This window comes from Myotis lucifugus, unplaced genomic scaffold, assembly GCF_000147115.1.
Source record: "Myotis lucifugus unplaced genomic scaffold, Myoluc2.0 scaffold_27, whole genome shotgun sequence".
NCBI lineage: Eukaryota > Metazoa > Chordata > Mammalia > Chiroptera > Vespertilionidae > Myotis > Myotis lucifugus.
The window spans coordinates 4,504,316-4,523,278 of NW_005871075.1; the positions used below are offsets into that span (position 1 = coordinate 4,504,316).

At 46.9% G+C, this 18,963-nt stretch overlaps 1 protein-coding gene across 2 annotated transcripts in view; it reads left to right on the top strand.

Moving 5' to 3' along the window:
* Window positions 1-6,224: 6,224 nt before the first annotated feature.
* FBXO32 (F-box protein 32) overlaps window positions 6,225-18,963 on the top strand; it is a 32,377-nt gene continuing 19,638 nt past the window's right edge. Inside the window, exons 1-4 of one of the 2 annotated variants that reach the window (XM_023751958.1) lie at window positions 6,225-6,595; window positions 13,096-13,208; window positions 14,047-14,096; window positions 15,509-15,601. In XM_023751958.1, coding sequence (XP_023607726.1) covers window positions 6,480-6,595; window positions 13,096-13,208; window positions 14,047-14,096; window positions 15,509-15,601 — 372 coding nt within the window. In that variant the 5' untranslated portion in view covers window positions 6,225-6,479. The remainder of the gene's footprint in view (window positions 6,596-13,095; window positions 13,209-14,046; window positions 14,097-15,508; window positions 15,602-18,963) is intronic. The other variant, XM_006086323.3, reaches the window with a different exon arrangement.

The following is an 18,963-nucleotide window of genomic DNA, read 5'->3' on the forward strand; positions in this document are numbered from 1 at the left end:
GTGGCCTGGGCCTCCCTTGGTGGCCACTGGTCAGAAGGCTCCGCCCACCCACTGCCGCCGGCCAGGCCAGGTAGCCTGGGCCTCCCTCTTTGGGGCAATCGATCGTGGGGCTCTGTGATCGGTTGCCCAGCAGAGGGAGGCCCCACCCACCTGGCCAGGGTTCCGCATTTACAGGCCTCCTCCCTTCCCCCCTCACCCCCCATTGATGACCCTGCCGACTGGTGGCCTGGGCCTCCTTCTTTGGGGCGATTGATCGTGGAGCCCCCCTATCAATCGCCCCACAGAGGGTGACCTGGGCCTCCCTCTGCGGGGTGATCATGGGGCGATGGCGGGGGCCCCCCACCAATCATATCACACCACCTTGGCTGGCCTGGCTCCAGTGCATGTCATAGAGTGGTCATCCAGAAGGTCGTCCGGACGGTCATTCTGCTGTTTGGTAGTTCAGTAGGTTTGCATATTATGCTTTTATTATTATAGACACATACACACACACACACACACACACACACACACACATATTTTCAGCACACACCCATTCATTTGTTACTTTTAGGCAATTTCATCTTTTGCTTATTTGTTTAAGTTTTTCATAACTGATTTGTAGTGAGAAATAGCACTATTTATAACATGTTTTCAGGATGTGAAAATGGAACATTTCATTTCATGGCACAGGACCGTGTGCTATGACCACTAGCAGAGGAAAACCATCTCCTTCAAGATGGGTCAGATCAGTGAGCGCAAAAGAGATGATCCTTCTGAACATTGTTCCAAATGGAGTCCCTGCCTCCTCAGACCCAGCTGAAGACCAACTCCAGGAAGCCTGGCCTGACGACTCCAGCCAGGTTGGGTAGGTGCCTTATCCTCATGGGTGTCCCAACAACCCATGTGCAGATCTCTATCGCTGCACATGGCACAGATTTGGAAATGCATACTTATGTCCCTCTGTCTCCCTGTGGCCTATATGCTCTGAGAGTAAATGTTGGTGTTTGTGTTTCCTGAGATGCTTTAGAAGAGCACCAGAAACATAGCAAAGGTCTGATGTATCCCTGTTGAGACAATGAATAAATGATATTCTATAATAAATTTTATAGCCTGGCCCTGGCCAGTATGGCTTAGTTGGTTGGACATTGTCCTGTGCACTGAAAGGTTGCTGGTTTGATTCCTGGTCAGGGTACATGCCCAGGTTGTGGGCTGGGTCCCCAGTGTGGGGTGTGCAGGAGGCAGCTGGTCAGTGTGTGTTTTTTTTCTCTCTCTCTCCCTCTCCATTCCTCTTTCTCTAAAAACCAAAACAATAACAGATCTTTGAAGAAAAATAAATAAATTTTACAGCCTTTTAGATGCTTTTTTAAAAAACAAACAGACCTAAAGATAACCACTCCTTTTGTTTAGTTGACAGAGGAGGGGAAAAAATCTAATTTATGTACCATCTCTTCAACACATACCTTGAAGACCTTGAGCAAAGACTTTTATGGAATACCATTTTTAGCTAAGCAGATATTTTAAAGACTAAATTATTTCTTAAACTACTATCAACAGTAAACCCTGATTGAAAATATTATGTCCCTTAGGGACTGAATTTCTCAGGCAGTAGTCAGAATGGGAAAGAAGATGAACATTCTGTACTTCTTGTTAAATTATTTTCTTCTTCCTGAAATGAATAAACTGTTGTCTAAAAGAAATCATGGGCTCTTTTTTATTTTTATTGCTATGGAATCAGCTGAGACAAAGAGTAAAATGGTTTTCAGCCCATGGTCCACAACTTGGACATTCAATTCCACATACACTGACACCTCATATGTGCCAGGCATCAGGCATACATACAGCAGTGAACAGAGTACCTTTGCAGACTTTTGCTTTCTGTGGGGAAATGATGGGTTTAAGGCAGGCAGAGATATGCAAAGCACCCAAGAAAAAAACAAAAACGGAAGATTGTATTTTTCTATTTCCCAATGAAAATTTGTAATTATTGTTAATGATTGCCCTTCAACCAATGATGTCACAGAAGCATACAACCATCTCTATAATACTTGTGCGTAAATAAATGTAAAAACTGAACAGTTTAAGTGACTTCTCCAGAATTTGACAAATCAGTAGCTGACTCATATCAGGAAACACATTTAACATGACTCAGAAACCTCTTCTCCAATCACTAGGCTTGACAAGTCCAAACATGCAGTGACTACAGTCTGTCGAAATATAACAAGCTGCGGATCTGCATTTTATCTGATGGCCAGGTAAGGACACACAAAGCACCTGATTGTTCGATTCTGCTCTTTCTCTGGGATCCTGGCTGACACTGAATAGTAGCCTCTTTAGGGGCACAAATACCTGTTATTGTTTTTCTTGTACCCTTTGGACCAAACTCATTGATGAGAAGTCCTGATAATATCCAATCACTGGAATGTGTAAATCATAGGATTTGAATTTTACTGTGAAATTTACATTTCTCAGGGACATTGGCCGGTCCAGCAAGATTCACGGAATATTCTAACCTTTGGGTTTGATCTCAAGATGCCCACTAACCAGGACTGCTACTAACTAGCTCTGTGTTTGAGTGAGTTTCTCTTCTTTGGGCCTTAGCCTCGTCATGGGAAAAAGGAGGGAATTGAACTAGGTAACCTCTAAAAGTTTGGTTTGATTTCAAGCAGACTTTTGAGTAAGTGGTTACTAAACATAGCTAAGCTTCAGTCTCCTCATCTGTAAAATGGGGATAAAAATACCTACTTTGCAAAGTTCTGTGAACATTAGTGATGAAAGTAAATAAACTACCAAATACAATGTCTGGATGAATTTTAGTCCGAGATTTTGTTGCATATGAGAAATCTCAGCACTAAAATTTGCTGCTCAACCATTCAAGATACCATTTGAAGGGTTGTAGATAGGCTTGTTTTGTTTTGTTTTTTAATACTTTTATTGATTTCAGAGAGGAAGGGAGAGGGAGAGAGAAATAGAAACATCAATGATGAGAGAGAATCATCTATCGGCCACCTCCTGCACGCCCCCCGCTGGGGATCGAGCCCACAACCCAGGCCTGTGCCCCTGATCAGAATTGAACGCAGGACCCTTCAGTCCGCAGGCCGGAGCTCTATCCACTGAGCCAAACCAGCCAGGGCTAGATAGGCTTGTTTTAATCGATTTCAGGCACTAACACAGTATTTAAAGCTTTACATCCATAATAAATTAACAATTGGGCTATGAAAGAAGGAGGATTATAGCAAAATGTTCTTAACCCTCTCTCAAAAACAGAACCAGGACCACATTTGAGGAATACCAAATGATTCTCATTAAAGTAATAAGAATTTTTTTGGTGACATGTGTCTGACAGATTCATGGCAGCCAGAGACCCAAAAATAACACACAGCCGGCAGTTCCTGCTCAAACACACCTAACAGACGTATTTCACACTGTTTCAAGGATGCTCCACCCTAGACAGACTGGGTGGGAGGTCATATGCAAATTGCTGTGGCATTAAGCATGCATTCCTTGTGACAATACTGACAAGTTGGGTTTAATATACTGAGTTCCTCCAGCTCTTCCTTCAAAAAAGTCGCTCTAACTTGGACAGGGCGAGCCAACAAATTTGGTTGATTCCAGACCCTGCCCCACCCAACAGCTAAAGTTATTTTTAACTTACAGCTACTGTTGATAAGTATGTTTCATACACACACACACACCCTTTCAGAAAGAGAAACTCCAAAAAAACAAACATCATTACATTTCAATGACAAGTGGTCAGTCCCTAGGTCAAAGCTATAAACGAATGTCATTTTGGTTTAGAAACAACAGAGCATTTCGTATGTATCCAAGTTTTTCAGTGCTCTTTACAATTTCTCTAAACTGCCTTATGAGGCAGTGAGTAAGCTAAAATTGTACCAGGTCTACCTTTGAATAATCTAGAATTCTGAACCAAATAAGACCCATTTCCATAGTTCAAGTGCAATAAACAATAACTAGTTATATGAAAACTATCATTTCATTGTACAATTTGCTCCAATCAACACATTTTCCTATATCTGGAAATTAGCTAAGTGAGCTACGCTCCATGACCCCAAAAGTTAAAATATGGTGGGGCCCTGACCTGTTTGGCTCAGTGGATAGGGCATCGGCCTGCGGACTGAGGGGTGCCGGGTTCGATTCCAGTCAAGGACATGTACCTTGGTTGCGGGCACGTCCCCAGTGGGGAGTGTGCAGGAGGCAGCTGATTGATGTTTCTCTCTCATCGATGTTTCTAGCTCTCTATCCATCTCACTCTCCCTTCCTCTCTGTAAAAAAATCAATAAAATATATTTTTAAAAATAATAACAAAATAAAATATGGTGGGGAAGATAGACAGGGCCTTAAAGAAGTCAAAGATGGAGGTGCCAACTTTGCATAAAAATAATAATAATGACTACCATTGGTGTCAATACCATCATGGGTACTTTATACAGATTATCTCAATAAATCTTCACAACACCCTTTACGGTAGCTACTGTCACTATTCCCATTTTACAAATGAGAGAAATGTGGCACAGAGAGGTTAAGTAACCTGCCCAAGGTCACACAGCTATTTAAGTGGGGAACTATGATTTGAACCCAGTCATCTGGCTCTAGTTGGAATTGGCAATAGACATGGGTACCAGCTTGGATTCCACCCCAGACTAGCTGGGGGTTCTTAAACAGGCTATTTAACTTTTCTGAGTCTCAGTTTTCTCATCTGTAAAGTAGAGATGACAATACCCAGCTCACAGGGATTTATGAGGAGTTTTAAACAAAATGACCTTTGCAAAGTGCACAGAGTTGGTGGACTGGAAGGTATGGATGGCTGCAGAGGAAGGGATCTGGATGAATCAAGCCGGAAGCTAGCAGAGGGACTTTTCACTCTGCTGTGACTGCTCTGTGCAATCTAATCACCAAATGGCTCAGCCTGTGAAGCATCATAACTACAAGTCATGAAGGGCAAGCAGCTACTCTGACGCCAGCAGCCTCTCGCATCCATTCACCTGTTCATACTCTGGGCCTGGCAAGGTGCTGGGATGCATCTCGAACAGGATGGACTCGCTCTCATGGAGTTTACATCCTGCAGAGAGGGACAGATTGTTACCCACCCACCCCAAAAAGTGAAAGCAAACAGTTTAATTTCAGATCCTACTAAGGGCGGCGAAGAAATCGCCTTGTGACCTGGGTAAGTCATTGGCCTAACCTTCTCTGGGGACCTCGCCCGGCATTCACAGCGCAGTTCCTTTAGTCCCGATCAGCCCGGGCGCAAGGGCATTCTGGGCCCCTCTCTCTCCCTTAACCCTCACCGAGACGAAAACTCTTGCCGTTATTTCCCAGAGAGAACTCAACAGCCCAAAGGATGCGGAACAGTGGGAAGGGGAGGAGGGTACAGTGGTTCTTCGAGACAAAAGCCCAGCCCCAGCGCCCTGAAGGAGGCTGGAACCGAGAGCGGGGCTAGGACATCCCTAACCTGCTCCCTGGCGGCTGTGCCGGGCCAGGCGCTGCGGGCGCCCGCGCTGCTCGCTCGGGGTGCTCAGGGTGGGTTCAGGGACCGTCGCTGCTCTCCACTCCCAGCCGACAGGGAGCGGATGCCACTCGGCCTCCTTTCCTCTCCTCGTTCGTTTGACACCCGGGAGACAAGCCTGAAAACCGACCTGGGACCCGTTAACGACAGTTCTTGGGGCAGGGTGGGGTGCGGGCTGTCCCTCCTCGGTCCAAGCGCGGGGTCTAGGCTAAAAGGGGTCAGAAGGCTTCGCCCCAGCCCACCCTGCTCCAGGCGGCGCTGCGCCCGGCCTTGCTCTGACTGCCGGCCTCGATCTGACAGCTCGGGGTGGCAGGGGAGCTGTCCCTCCTCCTCCTCCCGCCCCACAGGGACCCAGACGCCTCTCCGGCCTCCTCCAAGTTGCACCCCGCCAGCCGGGCGCAGAGGGAGGGTGGGATGCCGCCGCCCCAGCGCCCGGCAGTGCTCTCGGGGAGGCGGTAGCTGCGCCCGGGGGGCGGGGAGGGAGCGCCGGGGACCGGAGCGGAGGGGCCGCGGGAGCCCGGGGCTGGCAGCTCGGCTTCAAGTTTCCACCCGCGCGCGGTTGTGCAACTGCTAGAGGAGCAGGAGCCGCGGGCGCCTCGGAAAACAAGCCGAGCTCATAAACAAAGCCACGTGGCCTCCGGGCCGGGGGCCGGGCTAAGAGCAGGCGGCTCTTCCGGCAACAAAGAGCGGCGGCCAGCGGCCCGGGATAAATACCGCGGCCCGGACGGCGGCGCCGCACTCCGCCAGCCCCGCGACCCTCCCCGGAGCAGCGCCCCGCGCCCTCTGCCCTCTGCCCGCGCCGGCACTCCGCTCCGCACCCCGAAACCCGCAGCCCTCGACTCCGGTTCCCGGCAGCCCGTCCCCTCGGCGGCCCCCGCACCCCGAGCGGCCGCCCCGGGCGGCGCGTCCCCGAGGCCGCCCGGCCGGTCCCGTCCACCGGGTTGACGCGCACATCGGTGCGTCCGCTCGCGGCGCCATGCCGTTCCTCGGGCAGGACTGGAGGTCCCCCGGGCAGAGCTGGGTGAAGACGGCCGACGGCTGGAAGCGCTTCCTGGATGAGAAGAGCGGCAGCTTCGTGAGCGACCTCGGCAGGTGAGCGGATGTGCCACCAACTCCCAGCCCCGCGAAGCGGACCCGGGCTGGTGGCGGGGACGCGGGGGGCGGGTGAACGGGGGTCAGGCATGGTTGGAAGAGGGTGAGGAGGAGACCCCGACCCGGGAGAGGGGAGGGAGTTGTCTGGTTTCTGCAGAGGTCGTGAGAGCACGGGATCCGGGAATTGGATGTTTCTTGTTGTTCAAGGTCAGCGTCTACAAGTGGGCAGTACTTACAGAACCCTGGGAATTTGAGGACAAACGCAGATATTGTCCACAAACATCCAAACTTAAGCACCCAACTGGAGGGGTCCCCTGCCTTCAGGACAACGGCGTGGCGCAGTTTGCAAGTGTGGGGGCGCGGGCGAGTGGGCCACGCGCTTCCCCCGCTGGGGTGGCGGGGCTCCCAGAGCCCCAGCGCTGTGGGTACAGTCAGGTGACGGCATGGGGTGAGGGTTCCGGCCCGAGCGCCGCCAGGCTCTTCCCACGCACAGGCGACCACAGAGTGGGCTGGGAGGATGAGTAACCAGGAAGGGGCGGCCAGATGGCCCTGGGGCACCGGCTTGCAGGGCGGACTTGCTTCGAGCGGTGGTGAGGAGTGGGGGCTGCAGAGTTGAGCAGGAGGGGAGGGAGGAGGAAGGTGAAATCCACACGTCTTCTGCTTCTGAGACGACCAACCATTTGCACCTGTTTCCTCCGTGACGCTTTGGGTTAATTTTCTTTGTACCCCTATTTCCATGGTGCCTATCAAATGCAGAAAGCCCACCTGGCTCAGCTGAGCCCCTCGAGGTCCCACCGGAGCCCTGGCTGGTGGAAAACCCGAGGCCCGCTGAACCGGGAGTTCTGCGTGGTTAACAACACAGAAGCACTGACTAAGGTCTGGAATCTGTCAGTCTGGTTCTTAACCGTTGACTTCCAGATCCCTGGCATTTGGCCCAGGTGAGGAGAGCAATGAAAGTGGGTCCAGAGGGGGTCTGTGCAGCCTGGTCACCCTTGGGTGCCTTTTCTCACCCACTTTGGTTAAAACCCCTGCCCTCCCTCCTTGAATTGACTTCAGTGGACAGTTTTGTAAGGGTCAGGTTCCCGCTTACAGAAACCAGTGGTTGTTTGGCCTCTTGACACTTAATTTTAAGAAAACAACCAAGAAAAGACGGTGATTTTGACAGCTTGACCTCCAGAGCCGCCCCCCCCCATCTGTTTGTGATTTGTAAAGCATCAAACTCTTTATCTTCCAGCGGGGGAAAACAAAACACAAACAGTATTTAATCTTGAAGGCCTGTGTGACAGAGACAAGAGCATATTGACCTCTATGCTGAAGATGCCTATGGGCAGATCCTAGGCAGATTGGGGAGCACTGCAAAGACATTTTATTTCTAGAAAATTAGATATTTACTTACAGAAAAACACTGTGGCCCTAGCTGGTTTGGCTCAGTGGATAGAGCCTCGACCTGCAGACTGAAGGGTCCCAGGTTCGATTCCGGTCAAGGGCACATGCCGGGGTTGCGGCGCGATCCCCAGTAGGGGGCGTGCAGGAGGCAGCTGATCAATGATTCTCTCTCATCATTAATGTTTCTATCTCTCTCCCTTCCTCTCTGAAGTCAACAAAAATATATATTTTAAAAAAAGAAAGAAAAACACAATGATCACCTGCTGTCACTAGACTATGTCTTTTGGGAACTCAAGTTACCAATTATGCCTAAATTATTCTGTCCTGGAGAGAAGCTTGCTTCCTTCTTCCTCATTCCTCAGGAACGATGATCTAATATTTGGTACTTTATTTCTGTATAACAGTCCAGATTCTTTCTAGGGAGCCATGTCTCAGTGAGTCACCCAAATATAATTGCAGGATGCTCCTCAGTGGGAAGCAGACCACGGGGTTCAGCAGGAGAGGATTCAAAATAGAGCCTCTGGTTCATATAAATACTCCCACTGTCCCTGCTCCAGGAGATGAGACGGCATCACTCTCCTTTCCCAGTGAACAGTGGTGCCTCTCTCTCCATCCTACGGGAGACCTGAAGATGGTTTTAACTTAGCACAAACTTTAAACCCAGACTGAGATCCCTGTGCCCTTCAGAGTCTGCTTTCCTTCCTCTCATTTCACACCCTCTGAGCTAGAGCTGCGGCACTGGCTGTCATTATCACAACTGGTGATCAATATAGCGACTGCCTCTGGTTCTTTGATGAGTCAGAGTTTAGGAATCATTTGGTAGCTCCTAGCAAAGCAGCTGGCTGTTTGTTTGTGGAGTCCTGTATTTTTCCCCCCAGCAAGTGTAAACAATCCCTTCCTTACTTAGCATGAGAAGTCTGCCAACTTCTTAAAAGAGGTTGGCCTTCTGAGACCTGAGTTTAAAGTCTCAAATATCCTCACTGTTTTTGGTCTTCGTGATGTTTCTCTGTGATGTCAGGTTTGGGCTGAGTGCCTGCCGCCACAGGTGAAGTTGAATGCCTCTCCTGTTAGGAGAAAACAAAAGGCAGTCCCTTTCAAAAAGGAAAAGGGGAGGTGGGGGAAGCATTGTAAAACAGAGGACTACAGAGGCATGGTACACTTCTCTAATTCCAGGTCCCGTTCTGTGGCCTGCCCCAACAAGATCAGGGAAGAAGTGTGCACGGGGATTGTTTCAGCCTGGGGCTAGTGTTTAGTGTTGACCACAGCTCCTCTGCACAGTGCACCTTCTCTGGACTCTGCTGGCCATGCTCTCTGTGATCCGAGGCCCTGGCCTCCTCCAGCTGCTGAATGTTACAAAGCCCACTGCTGCCAAGTGCCCCGAAATGAGATCATGGAGGATTTCAGATAAGCCTAAAGCAGGGCCCCTTCTCAAAACGTTGAAACTACGCAAGACAGAGAAGGAATGACAAGTGTTAAATTTGGTGAGACAGTCCTAGCCGGTTTGGTTCAGTGGGTAGAGCTTTGGGCCACAGGCTGAAGGGTCCTGGGTTCTATTCCAGTCAAGGGCATGTACTATAGTCGCAGGCTCACCCCTGGCCCTGGTCAGGGCGAGTACGGAAGGCAACCAATGTGTCTCTGTCACATTGATGTTTCTCTCTCTCTCTGTCTCTCCCCCTCCCTTCCACTCTCTCTAAAAACCAATGGGAAAATGTCCTCGGGTGAGGATTAACAATAAATAAATAATAAAATCTCAAAACAAAACAAAAAATTTGGTGGGACATATTTAAAATTCAAGGAAAGAGCTCAGAATGAGTTCGGTGATCCAAGAATGTTTCAAGGAAGTGCTGGTGGAGGCACCTGAGACAGCCCTTCTCACCAACAACCCCCCTCCCTACACTCATCCACCCCCAAATGAGTAATCTCAGCTGAGCCACAGCCACCCTTCTCCAGGCCTCCAGGCCTCCAGTCAAAAAGTTTAATGTTGCCCTAACTGGTTTGGCTCAGTGGATAGAGCGTCAGCCTGCGGACTGAAGGGTCCCAGGTTCGATTCTAGTCGAGGGCATGTACCTTGGTTGCAGGCACATCCCCAGTGGGGAGTGTGCAGGAGGCAGCTGATCGATGTTTCTCTCATTGATGTTTCTAACTCTCTATCCCTCTCCCTTCCTCTCTGTAAAAAATCAATAAGATAAATTTTTTAAAAAAGTTTAATGTTGCTTTCCAGTATAGCTAAGGCTGAACCAGGAAGCAGGAATTTTACCTTGGTGCCCTGGATGAGTAGGGCATAAGAAAAGAAAAAAAATAGTTAAGATTTTTATGAGTGCTTACTGTGAGCAAGGCTGTGTTCTGAGAGCTTTATACACCAAGCAGGTTTTTTTTTTTTACCATGCAATCCCTGTACTAACCATATACATTTGACAATTTGGGTATGTAACGGGGCAAATGAGCATAGACATCTCATTGGCCTTCATCTACAACTGAGCCCTCCAGAGCAGCCACCGTGTTCTTAAATGGCCTGTTATTGCAAAGAAAATGAGAAATAAGGCTTGTGCTTTTCTGCCCCTCCCTTTATCTCTGCTGCCAAAATAATCTTACTTTGAAATCTTTCCACCTTTTCTAAAGTTGTCTTCGAATATCTTGGAATGTTTGGTGATATTATAGGGCTGGGAGAGGCCTTCTTTCTTATTCTAGGCCTGTGCCTATACAAATCAGCAATAGTAAGAAGTGACTACAAAATAGCAACTTACTGGCTGTGATCGAAGCAAGCAACCTCCTTCAGTGGTTTTGCTTTTTTAAATAAATAAATAAATAAATAAATAAATAAATGTCACGGGTTCCAGAATGGTGGTAGCTATTCTTGTTAAAAAAAAAAAAAAAATTCTGTTGTAATTTCCCATTGGCTTTGCATATCCTTGAAATGGACATAATTGAACTCTCAAAATAGTCTCTGAGTATATTATTGCTTAAAAGAAAACATATACGCAGGCAACATAAATAAACCCCATAACCGTACTTTCTAGACCTTCCCTCGGGGGTCCCAGAACCTAATGACCAAGAGAAAAATACACGGTTTCCGCTTTGGTTCAAGCTTCTCTACATTCTGCAGTGAGAGAGCATCATTAGTTATGTCAAATTCTTCTGAAACTAGCCTTGGGAATGACTCACGCAGGCTTAACGCAGGTTATTGTCGTTTCCTTGAGGAAAGCAAAGGCTTGAATTTTTTTTTTCGGGAATGTTTTCAATTAGAAAGGAATCAGGTGAAATATAAATATTTAAAATTTCTGAGGCAAGGTCACAGTCTGTGGCCCGGGCTCTGAGATTTTTCTGCTCTACCTCCAGGTATGATCCAGAATAACACAGCTTTGTTTTATATGTGGAATGTAAGCTCTCGGGTTTTGCTGGTGGTGCATGTGTGTGCTTCCTTTAAAAAGAAGCACACAGAACGGCCTCGCTGCTTCCTAAAGCTGTTCTCGGCCTTCGTACATCATGGATCGGTCAAGTGACTTTCCATTTTCCCCTTCTCCTCAACCTTGATTGGAATTTCTTAAGTTAGCTTTAAGGACTCAGAGTTCTGCCCTCCCTTTGTTCTGCCCCTCTTCTGCCGCAAGTGGACAAACACACACTCCTGTGTGACACAAAGCTGGCCCGGAACATTCACCCTCGGCCTGCGGGAGAAAGTACCTCCAAGAGAGGACATTTCTACAGCAATCTCTCTGAAACCTAAAAATACCCTGACTCTCTGAATGAAAAGGAGAAGGCTAAAGATATTAGGAAGCGCAGTAAATGGTATTAAGCAGGGCCTTCCAATGGAAGATTAACAAATGATTGGTTATCCATCAAGCTTATCCCGATGGGTCTAGAAACACTGAATATGTTGTTGGTATTGTCACGTGCAAGCATTTTAGCAAGTTACTCATTGTACTCATTGAAGTGCTATTTGAGAGACCATTGTAACAACAGGGGACTGGAACTTGCTTCAAACCCTCCTTTCTACCATTTACACAGTGTCCACAGATTGGAGAAATACAGATGTGTCTGATTTAACTCAATCGGTGTTTGTCCAAAAAAAGATATAAATCAAATCACATTTTAAGTTTAGCAGAGGAACTCAGGTAATTGTAAAGGACTCTAATATATTGGTGGTGTAGTTTTTATAAAACCTAATTTATGTTTTACTTCTTGGCATTCTATAACCTACCTTGCGTATACCTACATACCCCATGGGAGTTGGGAGAGTTGGGAACCTACCTTCCCATTCTACCTCAGTGTTTCTCCTGCTTCCCTTCTGTGGAAACGCTGCAGAGGTTGACCTTGAAGGGACATTGTATAGTAGGTCAGAACTCGGTCAGTCCTCCCTAATGATGGCTTATCCTACGAGGGAACAATCCACGTGACCCAGGTTGACCCTGCGATTCCTCTAGTGACCTGGGACTTGGGCAGTTCTGTCTTTTCGGCCCTTTTGAATGTATGAATTGTGAACTCAGCTTGTTTCCTTTAGGATCCAAGTTCCTCACCTCTAAACATGACGCCAGGTGTTAGTCCATTACATGAAAACTAAACAACTAGCTCGGTTCACAGATCATCTCCTAGAAATGGAGTTTGCAAGTCGGATTTTTGTAAATGTGATCACGTTTTAAAGGCTTAGAGAGGCATGCTAGTTAAAAGCAGCTTGGGTGCATTTTCAGTAGGAGAATTGTATGGTAGGTGAATTCTATCTTTTTGAAAAACGGCTTGGGGTGGGGACTTTTGCAAAAGGAGGGCATTGTGCATTACAGGGATACCAGTAATGGCCCCTCTCCCACTCCCTCCATTCATCCTCTTTGCTTAAAGTAATATTGTAGAGCCCTGTGTGGAGAGTGCAGGGCTGTGTGTCAAATACAATGGCAGGCACTGTTGGGAATTCAAAAGCAGCAGCAGCCCCCATCCCTGCCTTCCACTGAGATGTGACAATATCTGATCCTGAAAGAGGGATGTCTGTGCCTGGAGAGACCTCTTTGGAGGGGTATTTATTGTTGTGTTTGAGAAGCGTGTTTTATAACCAGTAAGCTACTTAGGGAAACAGCTCATGTTAAAGTATAGCTGTGACAGCATTTCCCCTCTCGCCTTGTTTTTCCTAGCTACTGCAACAAGGAAGTGTACAACAAGGAGAATCTTTTCAACAGCCTCAACTATGACGTGGCGGCCAAGAAGAGAAAGAAGGACATGCTGAACTGCAAAACCAAAACTCAATGTAAGCCCTTCGTTTTGAACTTGGGAACACTGTTTGAAGATGTTACGGTCGGCTTGGGGAGGGGGAGGGGAGTAATCACACCTCCTGTTAGACATCTGCCTCGATGTTTACCGTGTCATTGCTGGAGGATGCTGGGATCTTTGCACTCAGAAACCTGTCTATGCATTTTACGAGCAAGATGAATGTGTTCTTTATAGTCTTGTTTATACAGTCAGTTGCTAGCTGGGGTGTTTTTTTCCTGCTTGTCACTTATATTTGACATAGTTAATTTAGTTATGATACAGCGATAAGGTCAGCTGAGTCAATTCCAGCGCATGCTTTTATTTTGAACTGTTTTGAGGCTTTGAAAATGGATTTGTTTCTCCCTCTTTCCTTGTATAAATATTAGTAACATTTCTAGATGCTGTACGTGAGTGTCAAAGGAGAGTGTAAAGTTCTATTAATAAGCAGGAATTACAGATCTTTAGTTTAATCCATCTGCACTGCATAGTTCCCGTGTGTTATCTGTTTTATTTCTTTTTATGACCTTGCATAAGTTGTAGGCTTGGCATATAAAACAAACTTGTACTTGGGTATTAGATTTTTTTTTTTTTTTTTTTTTTTTTTTTTTTTTTTAGTTTGGAGCAATGAGAGTGCTTCAGACAAAGTAAATTGTAACTCAGTATCTATACACTGCAGAAATTAGGCATTTGCAGCCTCTTAAATTGTCAGTAGAGTTGTGTGTGTGTGTGTGTGTGTGTGTGTGTGTTCGAAACTTTTTACACTCTGAGATAAATGAAAAAGAAACAAGTTTACAATCTTGGGCATGTTCAAACTGGGTATGTTTTCTTGTCTCTAGATTTTCACCAAGAAAAATGGATCTATGTTCACAAAGGAAGTACTAAAGAGGTGAGCATCATCTGTTATTAAAGAGTACGCTTAGCTTTACGCCTTTCCCGACAGAGTGGGGGGAAATTGAGCAACAGTGTTATTTCAAATCATGACTGTCTTCTGGGGTGTGGGTGATGGTGACGAGCAGCCCACTAACTAGCCAACCATGAGAATCTAGGGCTTCAGAGAGAGAGAAGCAAAAGTCACTAGTTGCCCCCCGCCCCCAATCATTCAGTAAGATAATGTATGTAAAAATATGTATAAAGATGCCCACCTCAAATATATTATTATGAAGCCCTGGCCTTTTTGCCTCAAGACAGTCCCTCCTTTTTGTTCTAAGATCTCTTTAGATTTCAACTCAGTTAAGTTTTAGCCCTGGAAGAGCTAATCACTAAACAGAGCAGAATGTTTTTGCCTGATCCGTGTGAGGCACCGAGCTAGATGTACTAGTAGAAGGAGACCAGACTGTAATTACCACACTTGATGGCACTTTATACAACCCTTTGTGCATATTTTCTCTCTGCACAGGCAGTATTTGCTCAGACAACTAGGATACAAGGCAGTAGGAGAGAATGATGGACTTTCTATCATTGGAGAACATCTGGTTCCCTCTGTGATCTGAGACCCCGAAGGGTCAGTGAGGCACCCAGATACCCAGAGCTGAGCTGGGACTATGAGTCAGGGCTCTCTACTGCCAGTTCCTTATGGGTTCATAGGTCAAAGATCAAAACTTCTTTTTAAAAAATATATATGTTTTCATTGATTTTAGAGAGAGGGGAAGGAAGAGGGATAGAGAGATAGAAACATTGATGAAAAAGAGACATTGACTGGCTGCCTCCTGCACACTCCCTACTGGGGATTGAGCCCATAGCCCGGCATGCACCCTGACCGGGGAATGGAACCATGACCTCCTGGTTCATGGGCCAACGCTCAACCACTGAGCCACACCTGCTGGGCCAAAACTTTTTGCTTCTTCGTGAAGCCTTAAAAACCCTTCTGATGATCAGATTGAGAAAGTACTGGCGATGCGAGGCGAGGTAGCAGGCAGAGTCGGCAGGTAGGTCTGCTGCTCCTCCCAGGAGTGTGTTACCATGAGCAGCTGCCACCGTCTCACACATCACACATCCAGCTCCTAGCCTTTCCTTGATGAGCAGCTACTTATGAATTTCCCCGGCTACTCTGTGCAGGGAACAAGGGCCCAAATGGTTCAAGTCACAAAGAGGGGTGTTAACCTGTGAGTCACTGACCGAAGCAGCTGCCAGCTCCACTACCCCCATATTTGTGGCTCTCGGGGGGTTCCCAGAAAAGGCATGTCATGGCACAAGAAAGGAGGAAATGGTCATGGTTACCTAGGACAGGCACCAAGTGTATTCCGTCCAGTCCGGTGGATTGTTCTGGAATAACCTCCGCATCCCTCTTCTCATGTTCAGCGCCATGGTTATTGCACATTGGGGGAAGCTTTCAACAGGCTGGACTTCTCCACCGCCATCCTGGACTCCAGAAGATTTAACTACGTCGTCAGGGTAAGTCCCAGGAACCCGAAGGCTGACCCAGCCTCTTTCTCAAGTTGTATTGTCTTTTCGGGTTGTCTACAAGTAGTTTCCCCAAAGAAGTAACTTTTTAGGACCCTGAGAACTTTGAGGAAAGCAGAAATGGACTCAACTTCCCCCTTCCCGACATACTTCTTATGTGGGTTGTTGGGGTGTCCCTGAGATTGGCCCCGATAGAGGACAGAGGGCAGATGGGATGCCAGGATGCTTAGGGAGCCGCTCCCAGCCCCCGTGGGTAAAAGGGAGCACGCTGCAGCCAGCAACATTAGCGAGAGAGAACTGAGCAGCAAGCCATAAAGCACCTTGGCTGGTTTTGAAAACCTTCTGCACATCTGACTCTTCTCACGGTCCAACTCCTTGACCCACTGCAGCTGCCTCTAGGTGAGCCCAAGGCTTTCTGGGTTCAGACCACAACAGTGGATGAGTTCAAAGCACCTCAGTGCTTCTTTCCCGTAACTCCCACCCACTGCCACCCTCATATGATAACAATAGCCACTCCTGTGTTTACCTGAAACTACCTGTCTGGGTCAGGTGCTTTCCCTTTGTTTTTAATGAGCTGTCTGGAAATACCAATGATGATGATGGTCAAGCAAGTAAGTCTAGCCATGGCCTCCAAGTCAGGGATTCTTCTTAATTGGTTTATCATTGTGCGTTTTTGTCAGTGGTGCAGCCTGGGAGGTAGCAGCTGTTTGGATTTTAGGCTCAGGAGTAGGAGGGAACGTGGGTGTTGGTAGGTTTGGTTTTTATTTTCTTCTTCCCGGGTTGTTGTGCTCCTCCGTGCCATGTCATTGAGTCAGATGATTCCGAAGGCTCGGCCAGAGAGATGACATTCAGGCCCCCTTGAGGCCCGGATCGTTCACCTGTCATCTGGGCAGATGCAGGGCTGCCATCCCAGCTGACCTGATGAAAACCCAGGCCTCCTTAGAGGGAGGAGCTCTGAGCTGAGCCGGGGCCACATGAGCAGATCTGTCCACTCTTCAGCTGAGCCCTTATTCCAATCCAAAAGGGTTGAAAATAGGAGCCTGTCTCGATGAAGCGTTCGTGTCATTCGGTGTGACTCTGTCACTTCAGGGAGGTCACTGCGGCCTGCAGCCAGTGCAGGCTGGTTGGAGACAGGCCAGGAAGATCTGGACACTGTCGCTAAGAATATGAATAGTTTCCATCCTCTCAGTGTTGGAGCCAGACACCCAGATCTGGCGTCTTCGTTACAAACTGGTCAGCAACATGGCCAGGTTTCAGATGGTTCTCCTTCCCACCTGTTATTCCTTTCACAAGAAAGAGAGTTACAGAAAGGAGCCAGGATCATAACAGGGAAAATCTATTTCATGCATTATCCTCCTTTATCCTTTCTATAACCCTACAAAGTGTAGGTACTTTTTAAAAATATATATTTTACTGATTTTTTTACAGAGAGGAAGGGAGAAGGATAGAGAGTTAGAAACATCGATGAGAGAGAAACATCGATCAGCTGCCTCCTGCACACCCCCTACTGGGGATATACCCGCAACCAAGGTACATGCCCTTGACCGAAATTTAACCTGGGACCCTTCAGTCCGCAGGCCGACGCTCTATCCACTGAGCCAAACCGTTTAGGGCAAAGTGTAGGTACTTTTATTATCTCTGTTTAAACAAATGGAGGTGTAGCCCAGCAGGCGTGGCTCGGTGGTTGAGCATTGACCTATGAACCAGGAGATCACGGTTCAATTCGTGGTCAGGGCACATGCCCAGGTTTCGGGCTCGATCCCCAGTGTGGGGCATGCAGGAGGCAGCCAATCAATGATTCTCTCTCATCATTGATGTCTCTATCTCTTTCTCTCCCTCTCCTTTCCTCTCTGAAGTTAATAAAAATATATTTTTAAAAATAAACAAATGGAGGTGTAGCAAGATAAAATGAATTTTCCAAAGTCATGAAGTTACATAAGTACAAAAGGAGGATCTGAAGCCAGCGCAGTCCACAGTAAGTTTTATGTAAGCAGAGGACTGTCAGTAGAATGGCCCGGGGTCAGAGGTTGAAAGCTCCTACCACCTTCACTGTTTCAGCCTCTCCAAGACTCCGTTTTCCCCTCTGTGAGATGACAGAACAGCCTCAGCTGCACCGGATGGCTGTGAAACTCCGTAATGCATTACATATGGAAATAGTCTGCGGACCAGAAACTATTATGCAAAGTCAGCTACTGATATTTACTAGTATTGTTAAGTTGATAAAAATGTTTTTTCTACTTTAAAAATAATAAGTAGGAGATCTTGCAGTTGATTAAGACTCAGCACGAAGCACTTGTGCCTGATAGTGTCTAATTGCAAACTGTCTCATGAGCACTTTCTCTGCAATAATTTTGAAGTTAGAGAAACTGCCCAATGCTTTCAGAGTTGTTAGGTTCAGAAGTAGTGGAAAAATATTACTGTTTTGGAAAGAACAATCTTTTTTTTCCCCTTCACTGTCAGAGCCCTCTGTAATTTGAGAAATAATATGTTATTTTTATGAAGAGCTTAAAACAATTTAATGATAGGCACTGCATTTTGAGGCTTTCTTCTGAGGAACTCAATACACTTCTCATATATTCTTCTTATCCTTAAACCAACTTTGCAAAGTGGCTTGCCAGTATCTTCTCCCCATTTACTACTTCGACCTAATGGTTTCTTGATGCGGCAGCGATTTCTTAGTTCCAGTAAGAAGCTGAACCAACTTTGAAGGCCTTAAAAAATTGTTTTATTCTCTTTAAAGGCAAAGTCCATTTTTTAAATAAGTTGTGTTCATGCTGGCTGACATCTCCAGAAGAAGAGACGCAGAAGGAATCAAAGAGATGGCGAACGCTGCTATCTCAAAATGTTATAATTTTAAATAGTCAGCACAGGAATCTGTGGAAATTTTGAAACCAAACATTTTGAATATAAATTGCAGAGGTTTTATATTTTTAATATAAATTGCATTTGTACCGGAACTGAATTCAAGCTACACCTACTGACATTATCCCCTTCCCCACATACACCCAATGGCTTGAATACTATTTTAACTGTGGGTTTTAAAGATGATTTAAAGTCTTTAGAAGCAGCAACTGACTCATTTATGAATGGTCATTTTTTAAGAAATTGTTTACACCATGCCTCAAGACCAACACATTTTGGAAATTCCCCTTGTTGGGGGCGTGACTGGAGAGGATTCCAGGAGCTGGGCCGGTGGTGGGGCTCAAACTGGTAACCACAGGAGGGAAGTGCTGACTGACTCACCCAGGGCCCAGAGAAAGTGAGGATCCAGTAAACTGGGAGGGTTCAGAGACCACACACTGCTCATGGCTCCATGAAGTGAGCCTGCTGTGACCGTGGCCCCAACCCTGGCT